Source organism: Adiantum capillus-veneris, chromosome 1 (genome assembly GCF_014529385.1).
Source record: "Adiantum capillus-veneris isolate H3 chromosome 1, ASM1452938v2, whole genome shotgun sequence".
Classification (NCBI taxonomy): Eukaryota; Viridiplantae; Streptophyta; class Polypodiopsida; order Polypodiales; family Pteridaceae; genus Adiantum; species Adiantum capillus-veneris.
This window is the reverse complement of record NC_140931.1, coordinates 159524507-159552438: the sequence shown is the minus strand read 5'-3', so window position 1 is coordinate 159552438 and position 27932 is coordinate 159524507. Positions and strand designations below refer to the sequence as shown.

Genomic DNA, 27932 nt, shown 5'->3' with positions numbered 1-27932 from the left:
GCTTGAACCTGATACGTGTCTCACAAATGCCATCTTCTCTTCGAAAGCTGTGTGTAAAAGCCTAGGAAAAGGAACATCGGAGAATGATGGTTCTATCTAAAGATGATTTTGCCGTTAACTTTATCAACACCCTGCCATATTTATAGATTGGGCCTGATGTCGACCTCTTACTTTGTCTGTATGCTTCGGTATTACAAAATTTGAAGAGCTTTCATACTTTATAGCTTCTCATGATTTGCTCATATCTGTGTAATCTGTAGCATTTTTGGCCATATCTGTGAAATCCAAGAGACTCAAAACCCAAATCCAAGTGGCAAGGCACAGGTGTATAACAATGCGTGCAAGTGAGCGAGAGAAGTAGCAAGCATGAGCATGAGAGAGAGAGAGAGAGAGAGAGAGAGAGAGCTATACTAGGGTGTAGTACACAATCAAAGAAACAACTGGGGGGCTCAAGACTTATCAGTGCTGTATTCTCGAGTTATCATATCAAAAAATGTAGGCATTGAGCCCTTAAACTCGCAGTACACTGAGCATACGCACCTCATCCTCAATGACTAAACCCCACATGTCTCGAGCCACGATGTCCATACGCTACACGAAACCCCACCACATCTGTACAAGCCTTTATATGACTCAAAAATTGATTGCTTATGCAAGGTTACCAGTTCGGTCCTCCTCGCATCTCGTTATTAAATAGTCCCCTGAACTCTGACATTTACTCTTGGGTGTGTCCAAAAGTTTTGCCTTACATCCCAGCCAAACAATTATCTTTCCTGGGAGAAATTTGAGTTTTCCTCTGGATAAAATTGTTCTGTCAGCCCCATACCAGATTCATAAACTTTTTGTCCAGCAGCAAAATGGCCAGATATACAAAACCAAGACATCTCCACCGTTTAAGTTAACCATCCTCCCATCTGCATGGTAGCATCAGGTCAGCAGATTGAGACATAATGTAATTTCAATCCTAACACTCCGTATTTCAGTGAATGATATGACTGCCAATAACACTCTACAGTCTATTACCATTGAAACATTCTCGCATAAACACTCCTCTCCTTATCACGCTTTTCTGCTATCTGAAATCCAGAAAATTGGTCAGCCATGAGAAGAAGTTACAGAAACGGCAGATTTCACGAAATTTACCCTTTTTTTGGCTTTCCCCAGTTCTTTCTTGATTGCAGCTGGAAAATTAACACATCAGAAACGTCTTACTGATTATCTAGCCTTATGAACACAATCTCAAAAGCCACCGACCCTTACCATCCGAGGGTTCTAACTTCAAGGCCTTGGCAAAGCTTGCAGCAGCAGCATCCACATCATTTAATGCCATATACGCCTGTACAAGTTTGTCCATCAGAAAAGTGGCAGAAAAAATTGCTGATCTACCCAGAGTATTCAAATTCACAGAGGGAGATCACTGACTTCTTTAGAGCAGAGACTCAGTAGCCGGATTAGATCCACAAGGATTCTATCAGTTTGGTCTCATAGGTCATTTTACTTTGATTTAGTCTTTCACTTTATACCTAAATGAATCCAGGATAAGCCCAGATTCACCCTTGAAGGAAAGTGCAAGGTATGGACCCATGGTAGTCACCCACAAGACAATATAACCATCAGCTCCATCATGCATAGTATTGACTAAATACCACGACATCCCCACTAACATCGTCAGTGCCCAATAGTGGGTGTAGAACTAGGTACTAACATATGCTCTCCAACCTAACACACACCACACACACACACACATGAGCATACATCAACACAAAGTTCAACGTACTGAGTTTCTATCATGACTCCGCAGATCAAATGCAGACTCAGTCGTAATGAAGCCTAGCACTAAAAGAAGCATTAAATCTGAAAAATTAGCACAAAAATGAGGTAGTTGATAGGTCATACGCACCACTAAAGATAGAAAGAACTAGCACAAAATCAACTGGTCGTAACTCGGACGAAAACTTCACAATGTGAAGTCTGCACGTCCGCTATAAGACTAAAAAATATACCTAGATGAATCCAGGATAAGCCCAGATTCACCCTTGAAGGAAAGTGCAAGGTATGGACCCATGGTAGTCACCCACAAGACAATATAACCATCAGCTCCATCATGCATAGTATTGACTAAATACCACGACATCCCCACTAACGTCTTTCACTTCACTTCATTTTATTTTTGTACCCAGACATTGGATTAGATCCACAAGGATTGTATCAGTTTGGTCTCATAGGTCATTTTGGCCTTTTGAAGACGTTTAATATAACATTTCATTTCATCTCTCTCTCTCTCTCTCTCTCTCTCTCTCTCTCTCTCTCTCTCTCTCTCTCTCTCTCTCTCTCTCTCTCTCACTGGCAATCACACGAACGGAGACTACAACAGAAGATTCGAGCCATACTCTCTCGACATCCAGAGTGCAGATGAGGATGGATCCTCACCATTTCTTCCATCTTTGTTTCACACACTGTTACATCCAGTTTACCGGGTACCTATTGTATCAGCTGCTACACCCACGTAGTTTTAGATTGTAGTAGTAGTAGTAGTATTTTGTTCCACTTCTAGTTCTTTTCTAGTTCTTTTGTACCCAGACATGGTATTAGATTCACTATTTTGTAACTGATTGGTCTCATAGGTCATTTTGGCCTTTTGAAGACGTTAATATAACATAACATTTCATTTCATTTCATTTCTCTCTCTCTCTCTCTCTCTCTCTCTCTCTCTCTCTCTCTCTCTCTCTCTCTCTCTCTCTCTCTCTCTCTCTCTCTCTCTCTCTCTCTCTATCACTGGCAATCACACGAACGGAGATTAATAAAATCATCCGCCAAGATCTTATACAGTTGGACACTACGAGGACATGGATAGACCCTACACAAGAATTGGGCACGAAGATGGCCGACTACAAAGAAAACTTCCTACAGCTATCTGAGGATGGTTTTGTGATTCGCCCGAGCTACATGGATACCCACCTATCTCATGGTTTGAGATGTGCTATTGGTCAGATTCATACATCCTCACACCAGCTCGAAATTTGGCAGATTTAGGGGAATCCCACCTGAGAGCAGAATTTGCAAGTTATGCGGAATGGAGCCGGAGACGGAATTAGACTACATATGCCATTGCACCGTATACTAAGAGATACGTGGGCGTTTCCATTGCCTATTTAAAGAAGGCTTTGGACCTCTAGATAGAGTCATGCAATACCAAGATCAAAGGTGCTTAGGCCTGTACCTACTGGAACTACATCGGCACAGGGATAATCTAATGAAAAGACAAAGAGCACTACAACCTCAGAGGCAGATCACAGATTTCTTCGGATCGAGAGAAGCAAGAATGGAAGGAGAAGCAAGAGGCCAGCAGCGAGCACAAAGGAGTGCCCACATTCATACCAAAGGCACCCTCATTGACAGGGCGATTGAGCTTAGGAAATCGAGACGACCATGACCGAGATGCAGAAGCACACTTCACCGAAGGAGACTACAACAAAGGATTAGAAGCATTCTAGCCAGACACCCAGAATGCTCCTAAGAAGTTTATCTAATACTTTGTATTTAGTTTTTCGCATTAATTTTCACACTTTCACACTTTTCAAACATTATAACAGATTCACCACTTTTGTATCAGTTTGGTCTCATAGGTCACTCTGACCTTTTGAAGACGTTAATATAACATTTCATTTCATTTCATCTCTCTCTCTCTCTCTCTCTCTCTCTCTCTCTCTCTCTCTCTCTCTATATATATATATATATATATATATATATATAGCTCGGTTCCCACCCATACACACACCAACGGTACTCTCATTGACCGAGCTATAGAGTTGGGGAGATAGAGACGACCGCAACTGAGGAGGGGAGCCACGCAGTACCGGCGGAGATTGCGGCAGAGGATCCACAGGATTCTAGCACGACACCCAGAGTGTCGACCAGGATAGGCTCCATGCTATTGCTTTATTATACCATGGTGACACTTATCCCCATTTTGTACCTTTTTGGCATGATACCATTGCTCAGCCTACCAGCCACCCATAGGAGTCGGTAGCACTCCTATCTCAGTTCTTTGTTTGTAGTTTTCTTTGTTTGTACCCAGACTTGGTACTAGACTCATCATTGTAATCAGTTGGTCTCATAGGTCATTTTGGCCTTTTGTAGACGTTAATATATCATTTCATCTCTCTCTCTCTCTCTCTCTCTCTCTCTCTCTCTCTCTCTCTCTCTCTCTCAGAGAGTGGGCATGAGAGAGCATGGTACTCACAGGTCAGAGCATGGTTTGAGGGACACGGTCTTGACATGGAGATCCTACCACCATTCCAGTACGACCCCCACTCACCATATGTTCACCTCTCTCGCAGTGAGAGGAACTTGGTATTGAGACAGGATCTGTGGCAGCTATACACTAGGAGAGTCTGGGAGTCACCTGGCTTGGGGACGAGGATGTCAGATTACAGAGACCAGTTTCTCACCATATTGTCTGGGGGGTTCATACAGAGACCACACTACATGGACACATATATGCCACATAGCTCACGGGTGGCGATTGGTCAGCTGAGAGTGGCTTCACACAGGTTAGAGATTGAGATCGGGAGACATACTGGTGTTCCCAGGGAGGAGCGAGTCTGCAAAGCCTGCACAGAGGAGGTGGAGAGTGAGGAGCACTTTGTATGTAGATGCAGAGCATACACTGAGATCAGAGGCAGGTATGAGGCCTTATTCAGAGGACAGCCCACTCTCCGAGAGATCATGGACTCTCCAGATCAGAGACAGCTCGGACGTTTCTTACTAGAGATACAGAGCCATCGGGACACACTACTACAGCCACACACAGCTACACAGACAGAGGGGAGACAATCGCAGCTCACAGACTTCTTTCAGAGGATTGCCGCCCCTCCTTCACCAGACACTCAGAGGGGAGTGACACTCCCACAGGCGGAGGTGAGCCGAGCTAGACGACGACCACGAGTCACAGGCTACAGGGGCGCGAGCTCCCACCACCGACAGATCGAGGAGATCCGAGCCCGGGAGCGCCGTGCCACTGAGGAGCGAGTGGCTCAGATGAGGGCCGACCCGACAGCTTTCATCCGGGTAGCCTTGGCACCAGACCCGCCCATGTACCACATCTTACATCCCCCCATTAGTACAAGATGGAGCTAGATAGCTTGATGCATTCTCATGATTGTACTACCTTGAGCATATAGACATGCATATACCCCTAGAGATAGAGCTCCATCCCTCCTCAGATACTCCACTACCTACATTCAGTTCAGTTTTGTATCAGTTTTGTTTCATTTGTCTTTCCGATAGACGGATGACATACACACCATGTACATTTGATTTGTCTCATAGGCCGATTTCGGCCTGACATAGACGTTAAAAATCTCTCTCTCTCTCTCTCTCTCTCTCTCTCTCTCTCTCTCTCTCTCTCTCTCTCTCTCTCTCTCTCTCTCTCTCTCTCTCTCTCTCTCTCTCTCTGGAGCTGTGGAGCTGTATATTGTGTACAAGAGAGTCTAAGACCATGCTCAATGCAGCCGCTTTCTCAGAAGAAGTACAAACTGCGAGAGTTGCCCTAAGCTGAGAATTACTTAAGTAGGCACAGGTTGAGAAATGAATGTCTATGCCACTCTGCTGCCCTGGAGGAGCCTGCTGATGTATCAACTAGCTGCACCTCCAACCAAACATATGAGCACAACAAGGTAGCAGATGTAGGTGAAGGTTGTGGGCCCAGTATATGAGCACAACACGACTTCCAAATAATCCAGAGTGATGCAACAAGCAAAGACTGTCTCTCGTGGATGGATATCCAACTGACGCACAATAGAAAGAAGCATATCGAGACATCCCCATCTGTAGCCCGAAGCATGAGCATGAAGACCAGACCTGTTAGAGATCCCTCGTATAAAGTATTTGACTCTGGAAATCGCAAGAGCAAGGTGACTGCCCCTCATGTCACAAACCCATCATGAATACAAACAACACATTGCTCGCCAAACTGGCTTTGCATGTGGGTATAACCAAAACCAGTACACTCTTGCTGTTGTCTATCACAACACTCACCTATTGGCTGATGTCCAGTACGTGCAGCCCAAGTGCAAACAGGCAATCCTGCATGTGCCAACATCCACATGAAGTAAGATATCCATCTGCTGACTTTGAGAATCCAAATGCAGGACCAAGACTGCAAAAGAAAATCATTGGAGAATAATGGGTTTCTGCCAAGGCCGGTGGGGGGAGTGCTGATGCCTCAAAAGAATCCACCACCCAATGCGAACAATGTCCTTGAAGAAAGAGACTAGCTCCACATCAATCTAGTCAGAGGACCACATCCACTCACCAAGATCACATATGAACTGTGCCAAGGGGTCTCGTCTTGAGGAAAGAATTGAGGAAGGAAGCTAGGACTTTCCATGGGGCAAACTAGCATTGTATGTGTGCAATTGGAGGCGAGGCTATATGAAATAGTGAAACACAAGAGTTTTGAGTTGAATTCTTTCTTGTGTATGAGTGGAGCTTTCATGACTGAAGAAAGGTTTTCTTCATTACGTCTCTACATTATGAGTGTGTGTGTGTGTGTGTGTGTGTGTGTGTGTTCTCATTCAAGCCACGAGCTCTCACAGTCAGAGACCAGTGTGTTTCCGAACGTACCGCAAACTTCTCGACACAATTTTGGTGAGCATGACTCAGACCCAGTTGAGTTGAGGATTCAAACGCCGTGATACCAAGCTTACAAGCAATGGATCAACAAGAGCAACAAGGGGTGCCGTGCAAATGTTTCATGCATTTTCAACAAGATGCAGAATGGAGAGAAGTGTCTATCACAAATGCTTTACATTCAATTGTGGACAAAATGATGTATCCAAATACCTGCAGCACTAAGTAAGTGGTGGGGTGACTTATTGCATTCTCAGGTGTAATAGAGGTAAGAGTAGCATTGTTTATCACCATCTTATCTCTGCAGTAGGGTCTCTTTGTAAGAAGTTAACATCATCCTCAACCTCCATCCACTCAATCTTAAAACCATGCTCAGTGTTCTTATTGTCTAGTAATAGCTTCATCTTCTCTTGAAGCTCTTTCTCTGTTGCTTGTAGAAGTCTTCTCTACATCCAAATACCTTGTTGAGATGTTGCTGAAAATTGTGCGTAGCGTTGCTCAAACTCCCTAGTAACCTCATAGGAGACAGTCCTTTTAGGCGAGCAACCCATACCAAAGATAGTACTCTTTGTTACCCGTTCAAAATCCTCCATGAAGTACTCTTACTTTAGGGATTTCTCAAGTGCTTTCCAATCTTCCCCATGATCCCTCCTTATCTCCCTTACATGTGCCCTAAATCCAGTAACCACAACCAGCTCAAAACTGACTGCTGTGTTAGTGGCAGACACCCTGTTTAGCGAATCAAAAAAGTGGGGAGTCTTCAATGCTAGATGAGCTTCTCCAAGGGATGCATGAGATGAAGCTCAACATAGCAAGGTTAGAACAGAAGGGACAACTATCCATATTATGCCATGCTCACAGCAGAGGCAGCTACTTCTCGAGCTACTTATGGGCTGAAGATTCAGCATAGGGAAAAGAGTTTGAAAATATTGTAAGAAGTTTGCTAAGTTTTGGTATAATGGTGTGGCTTTGGCTCCAAGAGAGTTGGGAGTTGGGACTCTAGGGTCGTAAGTGCAAATGGATAATGTTATAATTGTGAAAGTATATCTAGTTTCTCATGGTGGTCAGGTTAAACCAAGTGCTTTTCATGGTATGTGAGAAATTTCTGTGTGAAACGAAGGGTAAGAAAGTGGTCAATATGTGGGTAAGCCATTGCTGGTACGTGAAAGCTACCACATAAATTTGGACATGCAAGAGGTTTTAAATGCAAGTAATGCTGGAAATTGTAATTCAAGATTTCACCCGCTTATTGAGGAGCCAAATGAAGAAAAAGTACCATGTTTGACACTACGGTCTTCCACAGTTTGCAGATGAAGAGGATATCATTATGTGCAAGGAAAAGAGTGGCAAAGCACTACTTGATGAGGCTGGAAAGGAATATTTTGTCGATAGGGATGCTTTTGAGGATGTTTGTGAGCTGAACCATATTCATGCTTTGATATTTCATGACTTTCATAAGAATGCTTTTGAGCATATTTGTGAGCTGAACCATATTCATGCTTTCATGTTCCATGACTTTCATAAGAAACATGGAAAAGCACTACCTGATGAGGCTGGCAAGAAGGATTTTGTTGATAGTGATGCTTTTGAGGATATTTGTGATGTGCATGAGCTGAATTGTATTCATGCTTTGATATTTCACGACTTCGATAAAAATCTCGAAGGATAGATATTTCTACCAAAGGTGACGCTCCTGTCTCAAACATGTGGGATGACAAGATATCTTGGGATAAGCAGGCAAGTTTCCTAAAGGACAAGCCTATGGATGCAGAAGTTTTAGAATCACAATTTAATAGTTCGCATGGCGATTTGGAGCAAGTCTATGTACAAGATGTTTTGGTTGGCATTGCTTCCATAAGTTTATTCATGATAAGGACCACACTTGTTACCCTAAACAAGGTTAGTATGTGTGGAGGGTCTATGCATTGGTGATTATGAAGCATTTTGTGTTTGATCCACGACCATGATCCACGACCAAGAGTGCTTGTAAGTGATTCACTATTGTCATTGATCTAGGTGGATCAAATCCTATGGTTTATGGACGTATAACTGCTCACGACGAATACTCTAGCATGGAATCCTAGGTGGATGGAATCCTATGGCTTATGGGCGGGTTGTTCACAATGAATGCCCTAGCATGTAAGAGAAAGGCTTAAAAACTCTTCTTCTGCAAAAATTGTTAAGGATGAAGATTAAAGATGTTGGCACGTGCCAAAGGATGTGCAACTTTAGAGGGGATAAATATTGTGCTACGACACATACATAATTTGAAATGCAAGTTTTAACCGCTGTATGTGCCTTGTGATGTATGAGAGAATGCTACAATATACATAGTGTAATGTGTTTGCTAGCAGAGTTGTTATATACATACCTTATCAAGGAGTCATGCATAGTTACCGAAACACGAAATCAATATGCATAATGGGGAACAACGACGAGCGTGAAATGACATTCCCTATTACAAATACTCGCGTCTGAAACACGGAACGAGGATTCGGAACGGGAAGTTGGAATGAAAACAGGGAAAGCACACCTGAAAATGGCCATTCCTTATAACTATTGAGTCATGGCCCTACGTGTAGCTCGTAAATGGTTTGTCACTTGAGATAGTGCTTTTATGCTTTTAAAATGTACATATGTCAAGTGCATCATGGTAACACACAAGCTTTCATGGTCTTCATTATTCTTGAATAAGTTCTGTGTGTTATTATTCAAGCCAAGCACTCAGACAATCAAAGGCCCCGTACGTCCAACGCCTTTCTAGATGTACCACGAACTTCTCAACAACGGTCTTTTGTCATATCAATGCAAGACCCATAATCAACCAAATCCACAACAACACATGAAAGGAGACATATGAGACATGTCTCGTGGTGCATCTGAAAGCATGAACCGTATTTTCAGCGTCAAGGGCCATCATTGTCCCTAGAGCTAAATTGAGGAATTGCACGAGATAATGCTTGGTACAAAGATCCATTTCAAGGCTCTGCCATAGGAAACAAAACCTAGGCTATGAGATTCAAACACAATGCATACTCTACATCTCTCAATCAATAATGCCGGGGCCTCCCTCCTCTCAAGGCATGATAACAGTGAGCCAATGGGTAGGTCGAGTAACTCTAGACCCCTCAAAACCACCCTAGAAAAAATTGCACAAAGTGCGACAAATGAGACATAGCTCTAGGGTACAAAGTCCAACATGAAGTAGTGAAGCAAGCTATCGCAAGAAGAACCTTAGTCACAATCAACGCTTTGCATGCAAATGTCAAATGCATAGAGGACATGGATTGTAAGATCGGCTAAAACTGCAACTCAAGCGATACATCAATACCCACATGAAAAACAAGATATCTGCAGGTGCGGTCCCATGCAAACCAAGTGATGATCCTACACTCCCCATTGGCACTCCTCAACTCCCACCAAAAAACCGAAGCTCTTATGCCCAATTGATAATGCTAGGTTGGCTATAGTCAACATATGGACCCGTACCATACCGTACCATACGATCTACTACACGGGGAATCGAGATCTAGCTCGTACCGTACAATCGTATTTTTTTTTCTTTTTGGTTTTTCTTTTGTTTTTTTGTTGGCCTTGAAGTGAGTTATTTAGATGACCATTTGTGTGAGCGCTCTTATTTGAGGCTTTTAGGCACTTGTACTCCCTTATCAAACTCAAAACAAAGAGACTATTATCTTGTTATTTTGATGAGACTATCATCTATGATTGATTACCATCCACTTTGTGATCTAAAGTTTTCGAGTTTTATGTGTAATGTAACATTTGAGAGGTAATTGAAGTCTTGTATGTGTTGTTCAATTCTAATTGTTTAGTGTTGGATGTCTAAAGTGGTCCACAATACCGAACAGTCATTTCAAAGCCTCAAATTTTATAGTTGATGCAAGTCTTGGTTTGTAGTTTTACCATTTATGGAGTGATACTTAACATTATATTATAAGCCTCCTAAAGTATTCTAAATTTAAATTTGAAAAAAAAAACATACGAATTTTACATACCTAAAACTCAAACCATTCACACTACGTACAATACGTACCTTACCACTTTCGATAGCGCCACCGTCCATTGATAAAGTAAAACATAGTGAGAGTTGCTCGTAAACTATCCAAGATATTTGGAGCAACGTGAGTAAACAATAGAGTATTATCTGCATGCTCCTGATCTTCTAAATCAAGTTTCCCTCGCAAGGGTATGCGGAGACCACATAATTGAGAAGTCCTCTCAAGTGACGAGACATGGCTTCAACAAAAATTAAGAAAAAAAATAAAGCGAGTATTGCATCCCTGATGCACAAAAAGAGACAAATGAGGCCAATGTCCAACATGACCTCTGATAGTCACAACACTAGAAGCAAATTTAAACAAATAGAAAATGTAAGATCCTCGATTTTCGAATCTCTTTTAAAATAAGAGAATTAAAGTTCAATACGCGTTACTTTAATTTTTGGTCTACAATGCTTGTTGAGCAATGCTAGAAGATTTTAAAATAAAAAGCAAGGTCGTTTCCATGTTTCGATAGGTCAGACAGTGTTCTATTTAGTTTTAGAAAAAAAAAAAGCATTTTCTTGGCTTTTGTGCTTTTTGGTGCTTTTATGTGAAAAGCAAGGCCGCGTCCTTAATCTACGAATCTCGCGAAAGCTAGGGTTCAATTTTGTAAAAATCAGCTTTTTAAGTGCTTTCCCGCTATGTTTAGCTTTTCATGCTTTTTCGCTCTTTTCGATGAAAAGCAACTCCATTTTCGAGTTTGGATGGACGAGAGAAAGATGTGGTTCAAGTTTAGAAATTTTTGCTTTTCTTTGCTTTTTTACGCTATTTTTAGCTTTTTCGTGCTTTTCGACATTTCCGAAAAGCAGTGTGATTTTTAAAATTTTATAAACCTAAACATAATATTTTTAGTCACTGTTTGAGTGAGAAACGGACATACGCCGGAGAAACGAGATTAAAGACAAATTTTACGAGAATTATTTTTTTAAAAGCGGCACCGTAAATACACCGGGGTAGTATGGTAAGTATCGTGATATCACCGGGACACCACAATGCAGTCTAGTTCACTCACGGCCTCATCAGTTGCCTAGATGCGATTTATGGAGTTAATTTCTACATGCAAAATTGGATGGTTTTGGCCAGAGTTTACTTTCAAAAGCTGTGCCATGTTTTTAGCAAAGAATTCAAAAAGCAAGGGCTAAATCTAGCAAAATAGGGGACGCCTTGGACATCACTCTAGCCTGCCGGTGAGTTATAAACAAAGCAATTCTACTCATTTTCCAAGGCCGACAATTGCATTAGAATACCGTAAAACTCTACATACACATTATACGGAGTGGTACAAGCTCTCCATCACCATCTCCATAAGAATTTCTCACTTGTTCATGGGACGCGGGAAAAAGAAAACTTTTTTCTCTACTTGCTACTACAATCTCTTTTCTTTTCACGATGTACGCGCTCTACATCAACTTCGTGGCAAAATCCTCTACATAGCTCTCATCACCACTCTCTTGCGGCAAAGCAAGAAGCCTTCCGATTGCCGTTGGTAATCACTTCTTCATCACAGTAAGAAGCTCTAAACTCCATAGCCATCATCTCTCTCTCTCTCTCTCTCTCTCTCTCTCTCTCTCTCTCTCTCTCTCTCTCTCTCTCTCTCTCTCTCTCTCTCTACTTCTGTTTTTGAGAAACTACGCACTCGGTGGTTACTTTTTTGTATACATAGGTATGTATGGGATTGTCGGATGTGTATGAGGATGCTTCATGGTTGTTTCATCATGGTTAGCACGCTCATAAATACATACGGTGTGTTTATGATCAAGTAGATAAAAAACACTTTTTGCTTTCACGTCACGTAGACGGTAGGGACACTGTTTTATTTGTATCTCCTAAACCACTATGAATCGGATCGAACCCTTTGAGCCAGAGACTAAACACATCATTTAGAGCATTTTCTCTTTTATGTGTCACCTAAAAATTCCACCTGAGTAAAGAGTTATGGTCAAATTCCACCTTGCTGCCCACCGCACTTGGTCAATATCTTGGACTCGGACTCCTTCAAGAAACCACTATAGAGATTGGGGAACCCACTTAGCCATAAATTGATTCGACTTGCTGATAAATGTATTTACATCACCGATATCGCTTTAAGAGTGTGAGTTATTAATCGTTCTTTGCACGGGATTACCTGTACGTGTAGAAGGCCACCTAGGGGAGGTACCATATGGAGTAGTGAGTTTGAGAGTGGTTCATATATGTTCTATGATTTGTTTCGGTTAGTTGATTTTAAGTGTTTGATGTCCATAAACTTATGTGTGGATTTATGGTTAGTAAACTCGAATCGTACGGGCAATAATGCATAAAGTGGCTTTCACAGTTGTTCTTATGAGTTTCATATGCGTGAAGTGATGAGATAAGATATTAGACCATGTGATAGGTAAGCGCTTGGTACATTAGTATGAGGTCAAATACTTTCTTTTGCATATCGTGCACGGACCCAAAAATAGAAAAAAGTTCTACATGGTAACTATGGCATATGCTTGATCGAAGTGGTGGGGCTGTTTTGCATCATGATTGGATTGATTTGGTGTTGTCATATGATGTATGGAAACTCATGAATGGATGTGGATGTCTCGTGTACATGCGTGTAATGCTTTCCACCCTTTCAGGTCAAAACTAGCTCTAGATGCAAGAAAGGTAAGGTGTTGCCATAGTACATCACTGATGCATGGTTAAACATTATCCAAATGGGATTTTGAGATTATGTTTGATCGCTGGTCAAACTTCTTTTTACGTATAAAAGTTCGTCCTTTAAGGACTATATGGCTTGGTTTGGCTGCAGCGTGTATAGTCAAAACTCCAAGTGTAGAAGTTCGGTCAATGAGAAATATGGTTTATGGTCAAGGGTTAAGATCCCTTATGGATTCGGTTGTCATTTTTTATTATGTCTCTTAAATCTTTATTTTTTTGCTATGGCCGTCCTATAGAAATGTTTCCACAATTTTTGCAGCCATGTTATGTGCTAAGTGGTTTTGCAGGATGGATGTGCATCACCCAAGGTAGGGCGAAGTTCTCACCTATGTGATAAAGCTTGGATTACAGTTTATAGTTTTGGATTGGGTTATGAAGTGATTTTGATGGTTTACGTCAAAGATGTAAGGGTAGAGACTCTGTACAGGCTGACTGCCTTGGAAGGATTATTTGTGCATATGCAAGATGCTCTTTTGACTGGACTCATGTGTTATGTTTTTCATGACAGCCTCGATATAAGATTAGGCCGTCTACATCGCTTAGCCTTGGACAAAAGGGTCGATGACATGGGACTTTGCTACATTGGAGGTGTGGAGTCTAGATCTTCTTCTTTTATTAGGCTCATCTACACGGTTACCGCTTCGGGGATTGAATGACCTGCATAGTTAACGCGTCGAGGATCTTACCTTGGCTTGGCCTAAACACTCGATGTGGTACCGAAGAGGCATGGCGTATGGTTGGTGTTGATTTTCTACCACCTGTTGGTATTTAAAATCCTTTTAGAGCTCGAGTTCATGGAGGGAGGCGAAGCGGCCTCTGCTTTTTATTTTCAACATGAGGGGAGCTACATCAACATCAAAACGAGAAATATACAATGGGGGGATAAATCAAGATGTGGGAGGAGGAAATAACCACACAGGTGATCGGTAATGCCATCTACGAGCCCCATGGACAATGGTGTAGAAAGGCCCTGGACGCCAAAGTCGTAGAAATGCCTCGCGGCACTCCCGCATACGGTCAGAGCTGTCCTGTAGCATCTCAAAACGACCTTGAAGTGTGTGGATCAATTCCAGCCATATATCTCATATAGTCTCCACCGATGGATGGGATGAGCCTAGGAGATGTGCAACGGGCTCTCCATATGAACCAGAGAGTCAAGCTGCAGAGAAGCTCCCAACAAAGCTCTCTGTCACTGTTCCACTCTCGGTGCTTAAGCTCAATGATAGCTTGGAGTGTAGGCCGGCCCTCCAGTACCACAATCATCTTGCTAGCTGAGGACAAATCAAACCGAAGTGTTGAGCTGATGAGGGTGGACCAAGCAGAAGCCCTCCAATTGTATTGACTATCTCACGATAGGGCTAGCATTAGCCGAAGAATTTGAAGCCAAATCTACTGCACCAACGGCCTCGGCTTCTGTATGGCTCAAGTAAGTTGGAGGTGTTCTGGCTTGCTCTCGACGAATTGAAATTCTCTCTGTCCGTAGTAGGAACGGAAGTGAATGGGTAGACCCGTCGATCCCACACAGGGTCCGATGCTTCTACTTAGTCATTTACATTTTGAAGTTTTGATATACCCAAATTTTGTTATTGCATTAATTTATGGTTTGCCTGTTTCATTTAGATGGAGCATTTAACAATTCTCTTTTGTCATTCCCCTCTCTCTCTCTCTCTCTCTCTCTCTCTCTCTCTCTCTCTCTCTCCACAATGCGGTGTACACATATGTTCACCCTCCACTTGGTCATTTTCTTCAGTACGCTTTCATTCATACGAAATCAGGAGTAGCACTAGTCGCTAGGTACACCTCTGAATGCAATCCAACTCATGGCTTAAACTCCATGCTAGGTTGGGCATTGAGAGCTCCTCCTCTATACAAATGCTTCCGCAACTTCGATATATATTGAAATTGTATAAAAGTGTAAATTTTATAATTTTCGCACAAACCCCTAAGAGGGGTATCTACTCCACTATCCACTACTATGAAAACTTATCCTCTGCAAAATACCCCTCTAATAACCCAATTCACCTGATTATATGCCTTCACAAAGTCGAGAAGCTTAATAGCCGTTGGATAGATACCATATCAGATAATTATGATTAAAAACATTCTACAATATGGATAATCACTACCAGTACAGAAAATACGCTAAGTATTAATTACAAATAAATATAAATATCTACTTATGCATTATTGAATACATGCAAATATGCACGCATACACATTGACATACATGAACGCGTATACATGTATACATACATACGTCTTCAATCTAACATACATGGATACATGTGTATTGGTGAGTGTGTATAAGTAACAACCAATACATTAAGTACTAATATCAATACGCTTATTTGTCAAACGGTATGAAAAGAGTGATAAATACGAATTTGGATTGCAACCCTGGTCTATCCCACATAAAAGGAAAAGATATGCATCTTTCCTGAACAAAATCAATCAAAGAAGGGTCACAAACGTTGTGCGAGGATAATCAGAGCCGATACCTGATATACAAAGGACATAAGAGTAAGCAGCCTTTACTATCACACACAAGAGAAAACCCCACCTTTGGTAAAAGAAAATCGACCCCGAAGAAATACTGGGAGGCATCCTTTTTCTCTTAGTGATATGTTGCATACTCTCCAAAAGTACATGGCAAATCATATCCCAATGCTACAAGAAAAACTGACATCCTCTTCAAGGCAAGAAACGCAACAGTGAATAGTGCATGATGCATCAAAGCAATCAGAGGCAATCGAAAGAACCTTATATGGGTTTGTGTGCAAAACAACAGGTGAATCGCACAAAGCCTGTGAACCGAGCTGTCACAAACTACTGACGTGTCAAGCCACTGAAGAACGGAGCCAACCTGTAGATCCTAGCCAAGGAGCCTAAACCCTGAGTGAAGAAAATGAAGCAGTAGAAGAAGTTTTACCAACTTACGAAGTCTTATTGAGTGGCCTATTTTTAAAGAAGAGTTCCTACCAACTTATGGGACCACGTCCGATGGGGCCCAAGGGACCTGAAGCCCTTAAAAAAAGCGGGACCACACACACTTAATCTCTTGCAAAAAAGGTTCGACGCGACAGCTATATGGACGCCCGCAATTGACGTTGATGACATGGCAAGCTATATGGACTTTCGCGTTTTACGTTGGACTGTTGATGTGGCAATTGTACGAAATGCCCTGTTTTGCACTGGCAGCTTTTGGAGGTAGAGCTTTTGAAGGCCAGATGCTTTTGAGTATGATTCTTTTTATGTAACTGCTTTTCATAAGCCAAAGGCCTTTAAATATGTGCAAAGAGCTCCGTCCCTGGCACTCTTCCAAGTGAAGGTGAAGAGCGCAAGTGCCGGCATTGTACTTAGTTCAGCAATATAAAGAAATACCGAAATGGGCGCCAAACCAATGCTCTCTCGGGGTGGAACTCCGCCACTCCCCGTCTCATGTGTTGTTTCAATTCAGTGTTATTGGAAGTGCTAAAAGTTGCTCAGTCTGTTCTTTTCCGTTGGCACGTGGTGCCCATCCCTTGTTACACAAGCTCCCATTGAGACGCTCCTTAAAATCTGCAAAGTAATCTCTCTAATTATGATCAGTTTTGGATACACATGTAGATGATAGGTAAATTAAAATTTCTCTTGTTATAATCCACCTTACGCTCAACCCAGAAGTCGTCTCTTGGATAATCCTCAAGTTATCTACATACACATCTTAGTTTGTCTTGTAACTCCCTCATGTACATGCTTCTAAAGAGGCAAAGATGTAGAACCATTCTCTTGTAGAGAGGCTATTATGTAGCCAAATTGTCAGCAATGCTTGGTATAGTGAGGCATCATGTAACACGAATCAGGAATAGACCCTAATGATACATGGAATCTCAATTGCATAGAAACCGGAGCATGATCAAACAAAACTATCGTAGGTCAAATCGTGACAATACCTTAGTTCAAAGTTGCTCATGGGCAAGCATAGAATCTATCCAATCTTTCCAATAACCATCCAAACGTCTCCAAAGTCGGAGGAAAAAAGATTTTGACTAAGGAGTGCGAGTCAAGACAGACACATTCCATGCATCAACACAAAAAAACCACAAAGAGAAACCTATCCCAAGCATCTCTCTTGAAACGAGCAATGGATGGTAAGCCAAGGGACACATCTGCCCGCTAATCCTCCAAACTCTACATTAATAAAATCTCCCCTAGTAATCCAAAAATCCATTGTGGAGAATACATTCACAATACGCTCTCAAAACCAAGCCCTAGAACGACCTGTGAAAGGAGCACACACACACAAAATGCCCCCACCAAAGTTTCCTAAACTTGTAAAGAAAATCACATTGACAAAAAGCCTACATAAATCTGCAAGATACTCTGTACACACCCAATGATGAAGCAAAACCAATTAGTCTGGCCTCCTCTACCACAATGACCTCAAGTATTAGCATACTCACGTAGCATCTCATAAACTCTTAAGGGACTAAGAATCCCTACGTCTGCTTCCAGCATCTCCTTCATTCAACTCCTAAGCTCTCTATGTTAAATCAAAAATAGGGTGAAGTCCTCCAAAATAGCTGTACTCATAATGTGAAGGGAGCAATCCACTCATCCTCCATACTCAAAACCAGAGGAGGATAGAAAATGTAGCAAGCAATCCTTGATATACCACTCCTTGCAAAGTCTCATCAATCTAGCGCTCATACGAAGGACAAACTCATAGTCCATAAGCCTCCTAGAATGCAGTTATATACCCATATAAAACTTTTCACACATTTATGCATTCTAATTTGTATGATACTCGAATACCCATACAAGATGAGAATTTTTTCGATCAAAAACTATTTCCACCGAACTAAATTTCAATCAAAATATTTTTGATGAAAATTCAATTTTAATTTGAAATTTTCAGCACGTTCTTTTTTTATCCAAAGCTTTCTATGATCGAAAAAAAAATGCATTTCGATCGAAAAAATTCAATCAAAAAATATTTTGATCGCAATACAGAGAAATCAAAGGACATGCATAAATAGAGAAATCAAAGGACTTTATTACATTGCATTATACATTAAACGAAAAGCGTAACACTCGCGTTTTTGGGCGTTTTATATGATTGGTCTTTTAAAGCAGTTGTATTGTACATTGGCACGGCAACAAAAGCAATACAAGTCAATGTGTAGCGAAAGGTGTGGTGACAAGGGAGCACATGGAGATAATGGAGATTCTTTGGTGGAGTTTTCCTCCTATTTTTGCTTTAGCTCTCTGTTAATCTCCCTTGTTCCAACCTTTGATATAGCACCCATCGTTTGTAACTCTATATCATCAGTAGGTTTTCTCTATGGTTTGTTGTTATCAAATATCCAAGAGATTTTTCCACTACCACTTCCCTAGTATTTTGGTACACGAGCTGATGTGATCCCTTCGGGCTTGTAACTTAGTTTACAGAATACAAAGGGTTATAAGCCCTCCTTTTCTTGCTCAAAAGAGAGAGAGAGAGAGAGAGAGAGAGAGAGAGAGAGAGAGGGGGGGGGGGGGGGGGGAGAGACTCGATAGGTCCTCTAGGCAATGCCAAGGAAGTAAGAGCAACCGCCTGTGCCTAGTGTTGAGAAAGAAATCTGTAGAGAGTGTAATCCATCCACAAGTCTCTACGAGTTCCCGATGATACTGAAGGTAGGTGAATTTAGTGAGTAAAAACCAGAAGAGATACAAAACCACTGCCTCACCAGACCCTGAAGCGGAATTTGAGTTCTTTGAGCAATTCCTTTGAATAAACTCTCCACACTCATGACATGTCACCTCCTTCTTGGGTCTTCTCACATGTTCCAAAAGTATCATCTTTATGTGTCTTGGTGCTATCCATCCACAAGTCTCTACGAGTTCCCGGTGTTGTTGAAGGCAGATGAATTTAGTGTGTAAAAGCCAAAAGAGATACAACACCACCCCCCTCACCAGAATCGGATGCAGAATTTGAGTTCTTGGGTAACTCCTTCGAATAAACCCATGTTCTCCACTCATGACATATCACCTCCTTCTTGGGCCTTCTCACCAGTTCCAATAGTGTGCCTTATGCTTCTGCTTTGGTTTCTGAAATAGACTTGGACACTCCAAATCAAAGATCAATTGCAACACACGTGAGGGAGCTACAAACAACTGAATAAACTTGAATAGAGGGGAGAGAGAGAAGAGGAGAGTTGACACGGCACAATCGAGCCAAGATGCGATGACCCCAAAGACTGGTGCCCCTTCCGATATTTCTTTATTATTACTTTGCAAGGGTACCAATGTCCGAGAGTCCTCTCTCTCGTAGTAATCCAAAGCTCATCTGCTGAGAGTGAGGCCTTGGGAAGACTTGTAACGGCCCTTAGCCAAATGTATACAATGAAAATCTTTGCTGTGGTTGCTCTTTTGGCTCCCTGTCCACTAGCACTTTACCTTCGAAAGGCCTCAATAGACTCACATGAGATGCATTGTGAATCTTCTAAGTATCTGGTAACTTCAGTCCAAAGGATACATCGTCTATGTTTTCTTGTACCTGGAAGCATCCATAATATCTCATACTTAGCTTTGAAAAAAGTCTCTCCTTAGCCCTGCCGCTTCCGTAATCGTGCTTTCTCATCTAACCCTATGTGCATGTGGACAAGCTAACTCCTATTTCTAGGGCTTAGGACAGCCTAGAAAGTGTTCTTACACCCTTGTGAGCCTGTACGAAGGACGCACATGTTCAGACACTTTAGAGTAGTTGCATACCCTCTGATTGCACATGAGCATAGCCAATGTCTACTAGGTGTAGGAAATGGGGAGTGTTCCCATACAATTGCATTAGTACCCAGCCTAGATATTTCTGTGTATGTGAAGCACCTCTTATTAACTCATTAACAAGAGACATTTTCAGAAATTGTGGGATTTTTTTTGCCATTGCCTGACCCAGCTTTAATCCCATATATAAGTGACCCTAGGGGTCAATTCTCACAGGAAAGCATATCAAGCAGTGTTTTCAGATTTAGCCATCAATTCAGCCAGCGTTTCAAAATTCAGCTCTAGCCTCATCGTCAAATCGTAGTCCCAAGCCACATCATCCCTGACGTTTTAAATTTTTAGCCCTTGGCCCTCATATCCAAGCATCAATAGCAAGATCCCATCAGCATCTCGGACCAGTTGTATCAACATTTGTGCAATCTAAAGCAAATACCTCTGCTAGAAAGGGGGGCCTTGGAGGGGGGTTTGGGACCCCATCTAGTGTTAGTCTTCTCTCTCTCTCTCTCTCTCTCTCTCTCTCTCTCTCTCTCTCTCTCTCTCTCTCTCTCTCTCTCTCTCTCTCTCTCTCTCTCAAAACCTTCACTCACACTATCATTCTCTCTAGTCTTTGCACATCTCTAATGAAGTACAAGGAACTCTCTCATGAAGTCAAAGGAACCTTAGTACGCACCGAGCACTCATCCTGAGCATTCACCATTGATCACTTCCGTAGCACATAACAACTTGAGTAGCACCCAATCATTTTCCTTCAACTGCAAGTCACATCGAATGCCTCTCTGCTGCCTTCTTATGACGTGCTTGAGACTTCTCCAAAGCCTCCCTTACCTTAGCAAAAGCAGTGTCTAGATCTTGTGTATACTGATATGCTTTAAAAAATTTATCCTTGGTGCTCAGAATCGGTGGACCCTTTATGACAACCTCCACAATCTCAAATGGCGCATTCTCCATAGACGTATGAACTGTATTGTAAGCAAATTCCACTAAAGGCAAAACCTTTTCTCACTTAGTCTTCTGATCAGAGATATATGACTTCAATAAGTCTTAAACCACTGAATTGGCCACCTTCGATTGCCCATTTGTCTGTGGAGGAAACGAGGACAAGAATTTAAGTTGTGTGCCTATATTCTCCCATATTGCTTTCCAAATCAAACTTGTGAATTGGAGATCTCTATCTAACACGATAGATTCAAGCATACCATGTAATCTGAAAATATGTGAGACAAACACCTTGGCCAAATGATCCGATTTCATTGTCTTCTTTACCGGGTTAAAGTGAGCCTATTTTCTTAATCGGTCAATGACTTTCCAAATGCTATCATGCCCACTCTGAGTCTCTGGAAGATCTAACACGATAGATTCAAGCATACCATGTAATCTGAAAATATGTGAGACAAACACCTTGGCCAAATGATCGGCTTTCACTGTCTTCTTTACCGGGTTAAAGTGAGCATATTTGCTTAATCGGTCGATGACTTTCCAAATGCCATCATGCCCACTCTGAGTCTCCCAAGGTCGCTTAGGAATAGACAAAGGTTGTGGTAGACTTTGTGCCCTGTGTTTGTCAAACTTGACCTTCTGATACACCAAACAAGCGCATACAAACTCATCTACATCCTTTTTAAGCCGAGGCTAGTAGAAATACTTTTCCACACCTTTCAAGGTATTGTCAATGCCTCTATGCCCAGCAAAAGGTGGATTATAGCACTTTGTCAAGACCTTGTTCCTAAACCCCTCTGTGACACACAGCATGGTCTTTTGCATTTAATAACCTTCTTTTAGAGCATAGTCTCCTACTGTCTCCCCGCTTTGCAACCGATCAAACATGTCTACGAACTCTGGATCTATAGCATATTGATCAATCATATCTTCAAAATTCTGCTGATGTATCACCGAAATCGCAGATACTTGTGGTTTTCGAGACAATGCATCTACCACTGAATTTTTTCTCGTAACACAAACAATTTGGAAGTGGAAGTACGACAAAATGTTCGCCCATCTCATTTGTTATCCAAGAGTTGTTTCTGGGGCAAGCAGTATCTAAGACTCTCATGATCTGTAAAAACTGTAAAATCGGCTTCAAGCACGAAATGTCTCCACTAAGTCAGAGCATGTATCGCAGGTAACAACTCCTCGTAGATTTGTGCAACCCGCTCCGCTCTAGAAAAACGTTCTACTCTCAAAAGTTACAACATGGCCTTCCTGCATCAAAACCACCCCCAGACTGCGTCCACACGCATCACAGTAAACCTCAAAATGTTTATGCAAATTTGGTAAAATCAATACAAGACCAATTTTCAACATTTTTTTAAGAGTCTTGAATGCAACACTTTTTGATGGTCCCTTAGCAAAGGGAGCCTCTTTTTGAGTCAAGATGTGTAAGGGAGAAGCAATCTCCGTGTCAGGTGCAACGGAAGTGTTTTAAATATTTAGCTCGGATCTAGTACTCCGCACAAACACAAGGGACACTTCACTTCACTTGAAGAACTGAACTGAAAGAAAGAGAGACAAGAGAGAGGAAAGAGACGACACAAGGATGTCGGGTCCCAACCCTCAAGGATCCCCTTGCTCTGTTGCCAGAGCAACTACTTTCTTTATTCTTGCAAAATGCTCATACAATAACTGGGTGCTGAGATGTTGATGGTAATGCATATTGATGTCGTGGTACTTGATGACGACGATGACGATGTCGACGACGTCAAGGCTGAAAACTGAAAACGCTAGGTACTTCTGTTGTGGATCTGCTACTGAGGCAGTACTACGGCGAGGATCTACAATCGCCAATGCTTGCAAACCTGAAATGCAAAAACGCTAGCTGATTTGGGCTGAATCTGCAAAGCATTGGGCTGAAACCAAAAACGCTAGGTTGATCTGGGTATTGATGGTCGATATGGCAAGGATCTGCAACCGGAAGGGTGCAATACGGTGAGGGTCAGGGCTGATCTGAAAACGCTGGTTTTATGGGTTAAAAGCGTTGTCTGCTGATGAAAACGCTGGGCTGATCTTGAGAGAAACGCTAGAGAAGCCTAAGGTGCTGCCGATCGGGTAACTGCCTCCTTGTGTCTCTGCATTCATCTCTCTCTACCAGCCCCATGCTTTCTTTTATAGTTCCGTTAACCATTTGCCCTACCTACATTCCAACAAGGGTAATTGGAAAGTCACTTATTAATAAATGACTTATAAGACGTGGTTCACGCGGTAAAATGCTTGCATGATGAAAATGATTGTTCTGTGCAAGAGAGGGTATGCAAGTGTGACCAGCCTGGGCATCCACATCCTGCTAGAGGCTCACAAAGGTGCCAGGCTCAATCCTAAGCTATTGGATCATGCTAGATTGTGGCAAAACATGTCCATGTAGCGCAAGCGAAGTGCGCACGTGACACTCCACAAACTTTCTAATGAACCGCCTCTATTACAAAATAAGCCCAAAAAGCTTCAAACTTCATGTACATTTTTCAAATCTAGCCAATGCATGATGGTTTCTATTCTGACCAGGTCCATCTGTACATCTTTTGCAAAGACGTTGTGTCCCAAAAAGTGTATTTCTGACAAGGAAAACTAGCTCGTTTTCCCATTTACCACCAATCGATGTTGTCGTAGTGCTTGAAAAACCTGTAAGAGACGGTGTCTGTGTTCAGCTTCACTTTTGGAGAACACGATGATATCGTCGAAAAAGGTGCCCAACAAATCACCTGCACTCTCTAGATATCATGTACATCATCCTGTTGAATGTTGCAAGAGCATTTGTGAGATCAAAAAGCATCACCAAATACTCGTACAATCCAAAGGACGTCCTGAATGCATTCTTGTATACATCTCCATGAGTGATCCTGATCTGATAATAACCATTTTTTAGTCGGTTCTCTAGAACATGTACAATCTTGTATACTGTCAAGTATATCATCAATCCTAGGTATCAAAACCTGTTCTTGATGGTGATTTTGTTTAGAGCTCTTTAGTCAATGCACATTCTCCAAGATCCATCTTTCTTTAACTCTAGAAGCATTGGTAAACCATAAGGTGATGTATTGGGTTGAATTAGACCCTTTTCAAGAAGTTCTTTCCCTTGGTTCATAACTTTCTCATTATGGGCTCTACTTACTTTGTAAGGTGGCCGTCTCAACGACATGCTGCCCGGAATCAAATCAATCGTATGATCTTTAGGTCACTCAAGAGGTAGCTCTCCAAGTAAACCCTTAGAGAAACACTCGGCTTGAGCTTGCAAAAATTCTTGTCGTTCTTTCTTTAAGTCTGACATGTTTGACTTCTTATTTTCATTGAGTCCATTAAGTAGATCAAGTAAACAAAGAGACTGGATTTCATTAATTTTGACACAGCCAAAGCCAATACAAGTGGGACAAACTCGCCCTTTAATTTTACATCAAGAATAATTTCCTTGCCCTTTTCATTCTTCAACGTGGCCTTTCTTGCCCGATCATCGACCATGACGCCGTTCTTCTGTTATCATGGGATCCTCAACAGGACGCCACACGCCTCCAGAGGCATGATGTAGAAGTTCTTATGCCCTAAATACCCCTGGCGATGCAACCGAAATTTTCCTATGACAGGTGTATTAACCAGATCTCACCCTGGCGCCGCTAAAACTGCCTCCATCGATTGTCCCATTTCTGTTGATGTGATTTCAAGTCAAGCCGTCAATTCAATCGAGATGAAGCTGGCCTTGGCTCCTCCATCGAAGAAGATAAGGACTTCCTGATCGCGTACTTTGTCCGACACTCTGCAGAGCTCCACACTCTAATCTCTCTATTCTAGGTTTGTCCCCACAAAATCAGGAACCAATCCTGCCTTTGTCTTCCCTTTCTTTGCACGCTCCTCAGCCGCTTTAGAACTCTCTGGTTTATCCTCTGCTTGACCATTTGACGCTTTGTTAGGACACTTCGCAAGAATGTGCCCCTGCTCTCCACAACCGTAACACTTGCCCTCTTTGTAGTACTCCGCACGTTGCTTGACTGACAATTTTGACCCCTGGTTCCTTCTTCTGATGTTTTCCTTCTTGTTATCGTTGAACGAAGTTTGCTCCTTTTGAGGAGACCTTGGCATGTTGAGCAGACACTGGCCTATCAAAAGGGTACGTTAGTGTGTCAGCATGCATATCAAATCCTAGCTTGGCAAGGCCCATAAGTCTCTGAATGGAGTCAGACTTCTTTTGTAGGCAATATTGTCGTATCTCCTTGGCTAAACCGCAGCAAAACCACTCAACCTGTTGCTTAAAGGTAATCTTCTTAAAAGAAGAGGTTGGTAGAAAAGGATTCGAGGCTGTGATGACATCGTCTTCGTATGCTTTTGTAAGCCAAGAAAAAGTGAAGATGCATTTGAATTTCAACCACTTTTATGCTCTTCCTTGCACAACCATAGAGTCGACCACGATGCATTTGAATTTCAACCACTTTTATGCTCTTTCTTGCACAACCATAGATTTGACCACCATGTATGGGCATTCCTTTCAGATAAGACAACGCTCTTCGTACTTTAGAATTTTTGGAAAAAACTTCATATCGAAAAGACCAAATTCTTGTATGGATGCGAGACTTCTATGGGTGTTACTTATAGCCTGAAAATGTCACACTTGAGTACTTGCACGCTCTCTTTAAAATCCTTGGTCTTCCCGCCTTTCTTCTCGAGATGGTCATATTGGTTCAAACGGTACCGATGTCTTCGCTTCTTTCCAAACATTAACTCATCTGAATCACAACTATTAGCGGACGAGGTATCCTCATCAAAACTGTCAGAGTGTTTCCGATGCTTCCGAGATTTCTTATGGAGCCTACCGCTTGTTCTTCTTGCTCTCTTGAGTCTTTCTCTACTTCCGGTGCTTCCCGTCCTCCTCGTTGGAGTTAGAGGAAGAGGAACCCTTCGAGCTATCAGAAGGGAAAGATGAACCAGGGTCATCTGCAAAGCGCACACTATTCTTGGATTTGCTAGATGCCTCAAAAGTAGATTTCCGACCCAAATAGCATGAATAGTCTGTTGCGTGACTCTTGTTCCAGGAGTTGCTCATAGTCTTCATTACCTTATTGACCTGTTGCTCAGCAGCAGTGTCAAGATGAATCAAAAACTTTGCATATTGTGGATCCTTGGAGTACTTGAGCATCTGATTAGCCCAAATATCAACCTCCACTTGACGTTGAAACTCCATCGTGTCTAAGTCAGTAGGCTGAACTAGCCATACTCTGTTCCTAATTCCTCAGAAAGAGGCCGATTCCCACTTGAACCTCTGTTAGTCTTTTTACTCATGTGAGTAGGTGGAATAGTTTCCTTCCTGCCATATTCGCTGCCACAATCCATGTGTGTTGCGGAAAAAGGGATTGGATCCTTCGTAGAAGAAGAATCGTCTCAACTTTGATACCACTAAAATAGACTTGGGCACTCCAAATCAAAGATCGACTGCAACACACGTGAGGGAACTACAAACAACTGAATAAACTTGAATAAAGGGGAGAGAAGAAAAGAGGAGAGTCGACACGGCACGACACAGTTCCGAGCCAAGATGCATTGGCCCCAAAGATTGGCGCCCCTTTCGATATTTCTTCATTATTACTTTGTAGGAGTACAATGTTCAACGGTCCTCTCTCTCACAATGCTCACAAGCTAATCTGCTGAGAGTGAGGCCCTTCGCACACGCAACAAGGGAACAGACTACATTGGTTCTTTGGGTCGTCGGTCTTCTTTTGCAACTGCACAAAAGACAAAGAAGCCCGTACGTTTTGAGGGTGTTTCGAGTTCATCCTCATTTGACAATTTAGATCTCTTTCTTCTCTGATTCCAGCGATGAGGACCGAAAGAGCAGGAAACAAAAAAAGACTCAGAGACACAATAAGGCCAAGAAGAGTAGATCCCATCGAAGATCCAGAAAATTTTCTAACAGCTCTAAGGAGGATTCATCCTCTTCTTAGAGTCCGAACTCTGATGACCAGATGTTTTATTCTAAGCGAAAGCACTTTTATAGAGCCCAATCAATACCACTTTCTTGAGGATAAGAGCAAGAAGACCAAAGAATTCAAGGAGGGTGGACACGCACTAAAATTTAATACCTTTTCAGGGTTTCGAGATGCTCAAAAGGCCCTCACTTTTATTCAACAGTTTGACATAGCTTTTTTTTTAGATCGCTACTCAAAGTACTCTAAGATTAGGAGGGCAGCATCCTATTTGAAAGGAAATGCACGTACATGATGATCCACTCTTCTGTTACGTAAAGCAAAACAAACAAAGTAGTTGGGAGTACGAACGTGATGTGATTACCGCTGGGAACCGTCTTCAAATGACCAAGCAAGATACTTTGGATCTGTATTGTAAGAGATTTTGGAATGTTTTTCTACCTGCCTCTTCCTTTAAAAAAATCTCCTTTAAGCAGCTAATCGAGCGATTCTGTTGTGGACTTCTCAAAGAGATACGAGATTACTGCTTATTACAGAAGTTTGAGTCCATACAGCAACTAATGGGACATGCTAAGCAAGGGTTTGTTATGCATTTGAGTAATCTGACTTATCCAATTGACCACTTTTGACACCAAGGACCAGACAAAATTCGACGAATGATAACAAAAGAAGAGGAAAATTTCTGGAAAAAGAAGGATACTCGTCCCCGACTGACAGAGGAACAAAAATCTGAGTACCTCAAAGCAGGGAAGTGCTTGGACTATGGAGGACAAGGACATATATCCACACGGTGCCCCAAAAAGGCACATAGAGAACAATCAGATGATAGTGCGTCTCAGAGTTCCGATGATTGTAACTAACGTGCCAATGGACAAGGGAAGCTGGTGAAGCTACCCATCGGTCCCACGGCACAAGG

General features: G+C 42.1%; 1 protein-coding gene across 5 annotated transcripts in view; it reads right to left on the bottom strand.

The window, feature by feature from the left end:
- Positions 1–441: 441 nt before the first annotated feature.
- Positions 442–27932, bottom strand: part of LOC147465895 (peptidyl-prolyl cis-trans isomerase CYP40-like) — a 62426-nt gene continuing 34935 nt past the window's right edge. For all 5 annotated transcript variants that reach the window (XM_086522562.1, XM_086522574.1, XM_086522569.1 and 2 more), the window contains exons 7-10: positions 1261–1336; positions 1144–1181; positions 1024–1076; positions 442–914 (exon numbers count right to left, since the gene is read on the bottom strand). In XM_086522562.1, the coding sequence (XP_086378688.1) occupies position 914; positions 1024–1076; positions 1144–1181; positions 1261–1336 (168 nt within the window). In that variant the 3' untranslated portion in view covers positions 442–913. The remainder of the gene's footprint in view (positions 915–1023; positions 1077–1143; positions 1182–1260; positions 1337–27932) is intronic.